The 10,915-nt window shown below is 52.0% G+C and overlaps 1 protein-coding gene across 2 annotated transcripts in view; it reads left to right on the top strand.

Moving 5' to 3' along the window:
- The window catches only part of NT5C1A (5'-nucleotidase, cytosolic IA), a 19,106-nt gene extending 8,437 nt beyond the window's left edge, over positions 1 to 10,669 (top strand). For both annotated transcript variants that reach the window (XM_010862737.1, XM_010862736.1), the window contains 5 exons: positions 157 to 324; positions 1,358 to 1,487; positions 2,935 to 3,057; positions 5,443 to 5,627; positions 7,182 to 10,669. In XM_010862737.1, coding sequence (XP_010861039.1) covers positions 157 to 324; positions 1,358 to 1,487; positions 2,935 to 3,057; positions 5,443 to 5,627; positions 7,182 to 7,547 — 972 coding nt within the window. In that variant the 3' untranslated portion in view covers positions 7,548 to 10,669. The remainder of the gene's footprint in view (positions 1 to 156; positions 325 to 1,357; positions 1,488 to 2,934; positions 3,058 to 5,442; positions 5,628 to 7,181) is intronic.
- Positions 10,670 to 10,915: the final 246 nt, after the last annotated feature.

Raw genomic sequence — 10,915 nt, forward strand, 5'->3', positions numbered from 1 at the left:
GATCCTGATCTAGGTCTGTCCCTGCCCAAGACTGGGCTCCTTTAGGGCAGAGGCCAGGCCTGGGCTCTCTCCCTGCCCCAGTTCCCAGAAAGGCTGGTACATGAGACCCGCCTCAGGGAAGTCTGAGGGTAGACCCCTTCTCCTGCATCCCTGCAGCCCAAGCCCCAGAATGCCGTCACCATCGCTGTGTCCTCCCGAGCCCTGTTCCGCATGGACGAGGAGCAGCGGATCTACACGGAGCAGGGCGTGGAGGAATACGTGCGCTACCAGCTGGAACACGAGAACGAGCCCTTCAGTCCTGGACCAGCCTTCCCCTTTGTGAAGGTGAGGGGCAGTCCCACCACTGGCCATACAAAGCCTTCATGGGCATTAGCTAAAAGCCCTCCCACGGGAGTTGGGGTTGGTAGATTGCATTTAGGATGGATAAACAAGGTCCTACTATATAACACGGGGAACTGTATTCAATATCCTGTGATAAACCATAATAGAAAAAATAGGAGAAAAGGAATGTATAAAAAAGTATATTCTGCCGCAAATCTTGTTATAATTTCAGACATAGTATTCATCCAAGGAACACTGTTTTTGTTGTGTTTTAATCTTTATTTATTTGGCTACACCAGGTCTTAGCTGTGGCATGCAAACTCTTACTTGTCACATGTGGGATCTAGTTTCCTGTCCAGGGATCAAATCTGGGCCCCCTGCATTGGGAGCCCAGAGTCTTAGCCACTGGACCACCAGGGAAGTCCCCCCAAAGAACATTGTCTTTTATTACAGATTAACTAGAGAGGAACATAATAATGTAACTGAAAAATACCTTAATCTAATATATTGAACTATTTTATATTTTGTATTTATGATTATCTACTGAATTTGCTTTCACTTAAAGAAATCTTAATTACTTCTTATTTTTTTAAAAATAAAAGCACTCCCATAGGGGTTTGAGTAAAGGAAAAGGGTCCCCTCTGGGTAGTGCTACCCCACAGGAGCGTGACTTGGCAAGGGGACAGCCATTGTGAGAAGAAGAGTCCTCCCCATCCCCTGAACGAATGCAGCCCCACTTCAGATACCCAGCTTAGTTCATGGAACCTGAGATGAATTTCGACTTCCACTCACCCTTTTAGTGAGGTGTCAAAATCTAATAATTTACATTATTGAATGGGCAATAATCAACCCATACAAGGACAGAGATTAGGAGGTGATAGTCCATGTCCACTGATCTGACCTCTAGCCCAGCCCCTGACTTCCCCTCCCCTCCAAGCATTGGATCCCAGCCCACCCCTCATCCACAACCCTGGCTACTAACCCCAGGCATCAGTCCCTGGGGAGTCTGAGCCCTAGGACCCACTTTCCCATCCAGGCTCTGGAGGCTGTGAACAGGCGGCTGCGGGAGCTGTACCCTGAGAGCGAGGACCTCTTCGACATCGTCCTGGTGACCAACAACCACGCTCAAGTGGGTGTCCGTCTCATCAACAGCATCAACCACTATGGTAAGCATGACAGCTTTGGCCATGACATGATCCCTAGCAGATACCCAGGGTTGGCATCCCAGCTCTGCAGGGTGCAGGTATGCCCACTGGAATCTTAAGCCCAGTGGGGTTCTGGTAAATAGGCTCTTTCAAAAAACAAAACCACCCCTCCCCAGACTCTGATCATAGCGTTGCCATTTTCAGGGTGTTAATACTCCCATTGTGGCTGATGTCCAGCTATCAATAACTGAACAATCTAACTGGCTCCAAAAGTCCCTGAATGTTTGACATTTGGCCCTTGTAAGCTGGTACAAGCCAGCTCCAGCACATCCTTGCACAGGCCCCACTCCCTTTGTGATGCAATTGGATATTTGCTGCCTCTGTGTCTCAGTTTCTCTTTGCAGTGGGGCTGACAGGTCTTACAGGGCTGTTGGGGGAGGCAGGTGCAGTCGGCAGAGTGAACAGACTTTGTGTCTTAGTCCAAACTCTTGACTGAAAGTAATGGACCCTCTAGAGCCAGCCTTAGCTCAAGAGAATGATTTCTTACTAGGTTATTGGAGTGCCTCTTGGAACCACAGGGAAGGAAGTAAAACTGAGCCCAAAGGGCCTGAATCCAAGTACTGGTAATCTCTCCAGGGCTCTTTTTCTCTCTGGACCACAAGAGCCCTGATTTCTGCTTCTCTCAGCAAACCCATTCTTATTTTCCTTTGTTGTCTCTTTTTCTCTTTCTCCAAACTGTGTTTCTTTGCTTTTCTTGAATATGGCCCAAATTTACAAGTTTACGAGTCCTTGTTTTCAGCAAGCAAGAGAACCAGTTGGCATTGTTTTAATCCTAATTTCAAACTCTTGGAAGCAGGGGTGATATTAAAAATATTTACCCACTTTGTGACACAAGCTCCGAGGAATCAAGATGGACACCACCTATGGTACCAAGGCAGGGTCCTGAAGGACCCCTGCTGTGCCCTTCCATGGTGGACCGTCGTGTGTGAGGGGCTGGGGCAATGATGTGGTAACTCCATGGGTTCAGAGCAGCAGCTGTTGACTGACAAGCAAAGTTTTACAACCTGCACAGACATGGGTACCAGTGACTATCAACCCAGGCTGGAAGAGAATCTGACTGGCCCAGCTTGAGGCAGGTGCCTACCCCGATACAATCAACTACGATCAGGAAGGATTGACCGTGAATCACATGGCTGGGGACCTGCCTTTGTAGTACTGTGGTTCCCTGACAAGGGGATGTTACTGTGAGCCAGGCAGCTCCTTCAGAGATGTGGTCATCCCCATTTCATGGATGAAGGATGGGGGAAGCTCAAAGAGGGGAACGCTGGCCTAAAATCGCTCAGAGAATCACTCTGCTGCCCCACCACCACTCAGAACCAAGATGGCATCCACTGGACACGGAGGGACCACTCTGAGGTGCTGAGGGTTGACCCAGACATCACCTGGCTCCTCTCTACCTCCTCCCCAGACCTGTTCATCGAGAGGTTCTGCATGACAGGCGGCAACAGCCCCATCTGCTACCTCAAGGCCTATCACACCAACCTCTACCTGTCGGCTGATGCAGAAAAAGTGCAGGAGGCCATTGATGAAGGTAAGTCAAGCTGGAGAAGGAGAGTGTGGGGGATCTGGCAAAAAGGAGTGTAGGGAGCCAGTGTCAGAGATGGGCAGCCTGGTCCTAAAGCTCTGAGCAGGCTCTAGGGGTTGCCATGGTAACTGGAAGGGCAGTACCTCCCTTAATTCCTATGGCCTGTCCTGTAAACCCTGAGAACAAGGTCCCATCTGTTTCACTCATTGCCCATCTAGTTCCCTCTCCCACCTCCTGCCCTACCATGTTGAGGATGCTTTTACTCATCCACATCACCCAGCCGTCAGTTTCTGTGGGAACCCTCTTTGCAGCCCAGAAAGCTATTCCCTTCTAAAAAAATCCTCCAGATCAGTAGGAGTTCTGATTCCTGTGTGACCATGGGCAGCCTCTGTCCCTCTCTGGGCCAGTGAGGAAGGCGATCAGTACTTTTCCAGCAAAGTGTAGAGCAAAGTGAGTCAGTTATACATATATTCATTCTTTTTTTAGATTCTTTTTTCATATAGTTATCACAGAATATTGAATAGAGTTCCCTGTGCTATACAGTAGGTCCTTGTTGGCGCTTTGTCTTGTATATAGTAGTGTGTGTATGTTCATCCCAAGCTTCTAATTTACCTCTGCCACCAATATTTCCCCTTTGGAAATATTGTTTCCAAATAAGTTTGCTTTGCAGCCAACAATGTGTTCGCTTACTTCTTCCTCTCTCATGCTATCTCCTGCCCAGAAGCCTGGCCTCTCTCCCTGCTGAGGCTTACTCACCTGAGCTGCATGGGGCTCCAAGAGGCTTTCTTTAAGCCCAAAGCAGAACCCATTTTCCTAGACAGATGTCATACCCTCTGGTTGGGACCTTGGCACTGTCCTGCTTGAGTCCCTCTATATGTCTTTAAGTTAAGCCCAGGCTGGGGAGCAGGGCATAGTCAGGAGGGAGGCCCTGCTCAAGATCAGATGATTCTGGTTCATCCTGGCTCTAGCACTGGCAAAGCTGAGAAGGAAGCTGGCCTGATTTCCAGGGCCTGAGCTTGCTTATAGCATCCTCAGGCTAAGTGAAGGGGAGGTGAAGCCGGCATTGCTCACTCCTCCCAAAGCTCTGCCTCTTCCCAGGCCTAAGGACCCTAGATCCCCAAAGAGCAGGGCTGATGTGGCCTTTGGAGAGGTAAACAATCAAGGATGGGCTGAGCACATTGGCCAGGTCTCCAGCCTCCTGAAACTGCTCTCTGTCATCCAGTGAGCTCTAGTCTGGAGCTAGGGTTCGCAACAGGCATACTGGACCCCATGGAGAAGTCCAGAGTCTGTACTGAGTCACATGTCAATAGTGCTGCCTCCCATGGCCACCCGCATTACCCCAGGGAAACTTTAAAGACCAGGCAGCCCTAAGGAGGGCATGTAGGGGTGGTTTACCTGCTAAGTCGTGTCCTATTCTTGCAACCCCATGGATTGTAGCCTGCCAGGCTCCTCTGTCCATGGGATTTCCCAAGCAAGAATATTGGAGTGGGTTGCCATTTGCTTTTCCAAGGGGTCTTCCTGACCCAGGGATCAAACCAAGATCTCCTGTGTTGCAGGCAGATTGTTTACCATACCAGGGAGTAAGGCATACCTGGCTGCAGACTAGGGGCTGCCCACAGTGCCCCCACCCCAGACTGAAGCCTGGGATCCCTGGACAGAGATGAAGCATCCTTAATTTTATCTGGGTCTAGAGAGGGTGAGGGTCTTGCAGGAACCAATAGTAAGAGAGTAACTGAGGCCCAGCCAGGGTCAGGAGTCCTTCCTGTAGATCTACATCAGGGGCCTGTGAGGAGCCCCAGGAAGGACAGTGGTGACCTGGGGGGCCCTGCCTTCTACTCAGGACTGATATTCAACTGTCCATGCCAGTCTGCCCTTGCTAGAGTATTGAAAGGCCCCCATACTGATGCATAAGGATAAATAGCTCCTGCCCTGTGCCTTCCAAGTGCCCTCCTGTTCGCTGGGAGCCCCTCCCCTCAGACCTTCCCTCAAAGCAGCAACTAAAGGGGAAACCCTGGCTTAGTCTGGGGTCCTCAGAGCCCTACTCAGAGATAAAGCCACTTTCCATTCCTTTTTTTTTTTTTGGCCTCATTTCATGTAGCATGTGGGATCTTAGTTCCTCAACTGAGGATCAAACCTGCATCCCTTACATTGGAAGCCCAGAGTCTTAACCACTGGACTGATAGGAAACCCCCTCCACTGTCCACTCTTACTGGCCTGTTTTGTAATATTCTGAATGTTGGCCCTCCTTTGCTGGGTCCTGAGTCCTGGGTGAGGCAGGTGGGGCGAGGATAGGATGAGATAGCCCTCTCCTGGCCCCTCAGGCAGCTGAGGTGGGTGTCGGGGTGCCTATTACCCAGATGAGGGGGGACAGTCTTGCCTCTCTCCATGCAGGGATCGCAGCGGCCACCATCTTCAGCCCCAGCAGGGACGTGGCTGTGTCCCAGAGTCAGCTGCGCGTGGCCTTTGACGGGGACGCTGTGCTTTTCTCGGACGAGTCAGAGCGCATCGTGAAGGCCCATGGGTTGGACAGGTTCTTTGAGCATGAGAAGGCTCACGAGAACAAGCCTTTGGCCCAGGTGCTCCACACACTCCTGGGAACCCCTGGGTGGAGGAAGGAAGCTCCCCAGAACCTGCCCTTGGCTGGAACCTCCAGCCCAGAGTCAAACCCCAAGCTCAGCCCAGAATCCAACCAGGGCCCCTCCCCAGGCCTCCATTGCGCCTTTCTCTCACCTTGACCCCTGGCCCCCCTCAGTAAGCTTCTACCTCTTCTCTGAGCCCCCACTGCTCTCATGACATTCCTACCCCCTCTTTGAAGCCCCCATTCTCTCTTGAAGCTGCTCTCTGAAGCCTCTGCCTCTTTGCAGCTCCTTTATGAAGTCTCTGTCCATTTCCTGGAGTCCCCACCCTCTTGCTAAATTCCCATCCCCTCTCTGAAGGCCTCTATCTTCTTTCTGGGTCCCCATCCCTTCTCTGAAGTCCCCATCCCTCTCTGAATGCCTCACCCTCTCTCTCTCTGAAGCTGCCCTTCCCTCTCTGAGATTCCCCCACCCCTCTGAGCAGGGTCCCGTCCTCTAAAGAAGCTCCCGATTCCCTCACTGGAGGAAAGGAAGAGCCAGACAAGTGTCCCTCCTCGGGGCAGGGAGATCCAGCTGGTGTGGGGTCTGGGGCAGCCTGTCTGCTCTGGACCATACCAGCCCTTCTCACTTTCTGTCTTCCATCCATTGGCCAGGGGCTCGGGGATCCTCACTCACCCTCAAACTACTCAGAGTCTCCCTGAGAGCAGAGCACGACCTAGAGCTGGTGGAAATCCCCTGGGGTTGGAACTACTGGGATTCTCCAGCCCTTGGGGAGCTCCTGTCTATGCTTTTAACAAAAATCTGGGTGCTCAGTAACCCCAAAGTCCCTCTCTCCAAGAGCTCAGCTGGCTTTAGCTATGACCCCTGAGTGTTCATTTCACTTCCTTTCTTTTTGGTCCTTCCTAAATCCTTGGGAATCTAGAGCAGGATGGTTTTGTGTTTTTTTTTTTTTTTTTTACATTAAGTGAGAGGCAGAGCCCCAGGAGACCTCTGCTTTCCCCAGGTCACCCAGCAAGTGAGGGGTCTCCAAGATTAGAAGCACACCTTTCCTGATCCTTTCCCTGATCCTACAAAACTGGAGCACGACACTCTGAGCCACCCATGCGCCCCAGGAGCAGGGTCGATACTGGGCAGTGACACACTGGTCTGTCTGTCCCAGTAGTCTGCAACCAGAATCCATTCTGTTTAAAGGGTGCCCATGCCATAGTTACTAAATATTTTTAATCTCCTCCCTGCTGATGAGCACAAAAGCCACACTTACAGAGCTGTAGGACAGACACCCATATACCTGGTGGGCTGCTATAGTAGCAGGGGCCCAGGTGTGTTTTTTCTGACACAGCAGTGTGGACACCTAGAATGCCGTGGGTACCTACAATCCAACTGATGCATGCAGTAGCCTGAGCAGGCAGAGCAGAACTGAGAGATTAATAGGGATCCTGCAAAACACTCCAACCACAAACAGCAAGATCTTAGTGCTGTAGGGAGCCCAGCTGGTGAGGGGGCAAAGTGTTTGGGAGATGGGTAAGCTCATAGCGTTCCTTCACCTTCTTGTAGGGCCCCTTAAAGGGCTTCCTGGAGGCACTGGGGAGACTGCAGAAGAAGTTCTACTCCAAGGGCCTGCGACTGGAGTGTCCGATTCGCACCTACTTGGTGACAGCACGCAGTGCAGCCAGCTCGGGGGCCCGGGCTCTCAAGACCCTGCGCAGCTGGGGCCTGGAGACGGATGAGGCCCTGTTCCTTGCGGGAGCACCCAAGGGCCCCCTTCTGGAGAAGATCCGCCCGCATATCTTCTTTGACGACCAGATGTTCCACGTGGCTGGGGCTCAGGAGATGGGCACGGTGGCCGCCCACGTGCCTTACGGCGTGGCTCAGACATCCCGGCGGACCTCACCTACGAAGCAGGCCACCCCTGCGCAGTAGCTGAGCCACCAGCGCCACCCGATGGACCTTTCTGGTTCCCCACCTCTCTGCTCTTCTGCATGTCTGCCCTCATCCCTGGGAGTGAGGTACCTGTAGAACACTGCAGACGGGGCCAGCATCCTCACCAGCCCTCCTTTTAGGCAAACACTGTGCCATGATCCTGGCTCAGAAAGTAAGACTGTGCACAGTAGCTGGGTTTCAGGGGGAAGTTGATGAGACTGAGGGTGGGAGAGTCAGAGCAGCCAGGATGCCTCAAGGAGGGCTGCTGAAACTAGCTCAGTGTAGTACAAAGAAATGGGATCTGGCTTCTAAGCTCTGTCTTGGCAAATTAAGTGTATGACTTTAAGCTCCCTTGCAAGGGACTCTAGGATGAGGTGGCCTGCCCCTGAGGTGCACTGGTGAACACTGCGTCCTTGCAGGAGCCCCTGCAGCCCCTTCGTCACCATCTCCGGGGAGAACGCTCACTACTTGATGAGTCAGTTTCCCCATCTTCTAGGTGGTCTTCATACTCTCCTTTAGCTAAAGAAGCTTGGGTTTTATGAGATTGCCCTTTTTGAAGCAAGCATTGTATGCTGGGGCTGCTCCTGATATATATGGCGCTTTTGTACAAGTTATAGAAGGATGAGGTCTTTGGAATGAATTACGAAAAGAGAACCATTCCTGTGAACTGACCCAGACCACACTGGGGTGCACAGCTTGGTTAGCAGGATATAGGCTGGATTTCAGCACCTGCTGGCTCCTCAGCCCAGAGGCCTTTATCAAATGGGCAAGATGCACAATCAACCACAGCCACTTCCCTACAGTTTTACACATTTGGGAACCACTGGACTAGACGACCTGTCTGCTTCCTGCGATCCCCTGAGTTATCAAGGGTCAGCAGACAGGTGCAGGAGTTTGTGGAAGGAGTGGAGTGAATTTAACCTGCATGCAAACTCTCCTACGGCCAGCAGGGGGCACTGCCTGATCAATGCTTCCTTTGCTTTTGTGTGTTTTTTTAGCCAAATTTAATTTGTTCCTCCCTGCCAACTCTCTCATCTCAGCCCTTACTCCCTCAGTGGTTGTATCCTGCTCTGCTGCCAAGCAGCCCTGTTGGCGGAGGAAGCAGTGGAGAACTGGTGTTTACCATGGCAATCCACTCCAGCACTCTTGCCTGGAAAATCCCATGGACGGAGGAGCCTGACAGGCTACAGTCCATGGGGTCGCAAAGAGTTGGACGTAGGCTACAGTCCATGGGGTCGCAAAGAGTTGGACACGACTGAGCGACTTCACTTTCACCTTTCATTGTGAGCTCAAATGCAGGGATGAAAGCTCAATGACTGAAGTGGGAAGTCATCCAGGATTAGCCTGAGGAAAGGCCTGCCTGGGGTAATGTAGGAAGTGGGAAGAGGTCTGGTTTGGGCTGTGGCTGATTAGTGAGGAAGGAGTGAAATGTCCACTAGCAAGATTCTCCAGCGCTGGGATTCTGAGTGGAGGTGGTGAGCTCACTGTCTCTAAAGACGCTGCGCAGGGACTCCAGGATGAGGTGACCCGGTGAGCTTGCAGGATCCCCTGCGGCACCTGTGCCACCACTTGCGGGGGAGAACTCTCATTGCTTGATGAATCAGCCTCTTCCTTTGCTGACAAGCCTGGCTCTCTCTGGAGAGAAGGTGGGAGCTCCAGTGATTAATCCCACAGGAAGACCCAGAGGGATAAGCAGACATCAGTGGTGGGGACTGATTGTCTAGCTCCCCGGGGGGAATCCCAGCTGTGAGCAACCACTTTATGAGGCAAGCCAAAGGTGCGATTGGAGGTGTGTGCAGGGGAGCTGGAATGCTTCTGGGGGCAGGGAAAGGAGCGATGGGCAATGTGGAGCCTGTCCTTTGTCCTTTTGAGGACTCAGCCCAGGGTCCGAACGGCCCAGGTTCTGGGCAGTGTAGGGCATAGTAGCAGAGTCAGACAAATAACCCAGGAGGGAGAACAAAGTGAGAAGACTGAGCTGGCTCTGGAAATGAGCGGCAGTTTGTGTGAGAAGAGTCCTGGGCTCGCTGTCCCTCTCAGTGCTGGAGCAGCCAGGAGTCTGACTGTGGGGAGGAAGGGTAAGGCCGTGCCGCGGGTGGGGAGTGGAAGGTGCTGAGGCAGCTCTGCTGACGCCTTATCAGGGAATGAGCAAGTGATAAAGGTGTCCTTGCACAAGGTCATTCCCAGCCACAGCCAGGATCCTCCCCGGCCTCCAGTCAGAGGCCCTGGTCAGGAGCTCTTTCCTCTGCCGAAGCCCTTGGCCCAGCCAGAGATACTGTGAGGCCTGAGGACGACCTCGAGGAGATGAAAAGGAAGTGAGGGAAGGAGCTCAGCCCCAGTCACCCTTGCTCTTGGCCGAACCACACCAAGGCCTTCTGCCTCGCCTCCCTCTGGGGTCAGAATCACCGGTTGGATGAGCCTCTGGGGCTCTCAGAGCCAGCCGGTAGCCATAAGAAGCCTGAGAGTCTGGGCACAACCGCGGCTCACTGCTTGGACTGGGCTGAGTGAGCAGGGTGGACACGTGCACTCCGAGGGCAGCACCAGATGTCACCTAATTAAGACACACCCCAGGGACTCTGAGGCCAAGAGGTCCTGCCTCTAGGGCCTCGTGATTACAGGGCTGATTCTTCCAGGGCTCTCGGGAAGCAGGAAGATATGATGTGGAAAGCAGCAAGATAAGGTGCGCTAAAAGCTATCTATTTCACTGGAGCACGGTTAATAGACTTGGACAGCCCTGGGCAATGAGAGACACGAGGGTCCAAAGTCTATAATTGAAACCATAAATGAGCATTTCAGGCCTGGAAGAGCTTTCAGTGGCTGCCATAAAAGGCCAGAAGTCCTGGGGGCAGGCTGAGGCAGCTGCCAGACACACCTTCTGATCGTTTCAAGCGGTGAGGAGGTGTGCTGGGGAGAAGATTGTTAATTGTGTCAGCAGGCAAATTAAAAGTGAACGTGAAAGAGGAGAGTGAAAAAACCTGGCTTAAAACTCAAGATTCAAAAAACAAAACAAAAAAAACTGAAGATTCAAAAAGCGAAAATCCAGTCCCATTCCAAAACCGGTGTCCGGTCCCATCACGTTATGGCAAATAAATAGAGAAACAATGGAAACAGTGACAGACTTTATTTTCTTGGGCTCCAAAATCACTGCAGATGGTGATTGCAGCCATGAAATTAAAAGACGTTTGCTCCTTGGAAGAAAAGCTATAACCAACATAGACAGCATATTAAAAAGCAGAGACATTACTTTGCCAACAACGGTCCATCTAGCCAAAGCTATGGTTTTTCCAGTAGTCATGTATGGATGTGAGAGTTGGACCATAAAGAAAGCTGAGCACCTAAGAATTGATGCTTTTGAACTGTGGTGTTGGAGA

The sequence above is a fragment of the Bison bison genome, unplaced genomic scaffold (genome assembly GCF_000754665.1).
Source record: "Bison bison bison isolate TAMUID 2011002044 unplaced genomic scaffold, Bison_UMD1.0 scf7180017864484, whole genome shotgun sequence".
In the NCBI taxonomy this organism is placed as follows: domain Eukaryota; kingdom Metazoa; phylum Chordata; class Mammalia; order Artiodactyla; family Bovidae; genus Bison; species Bison bison.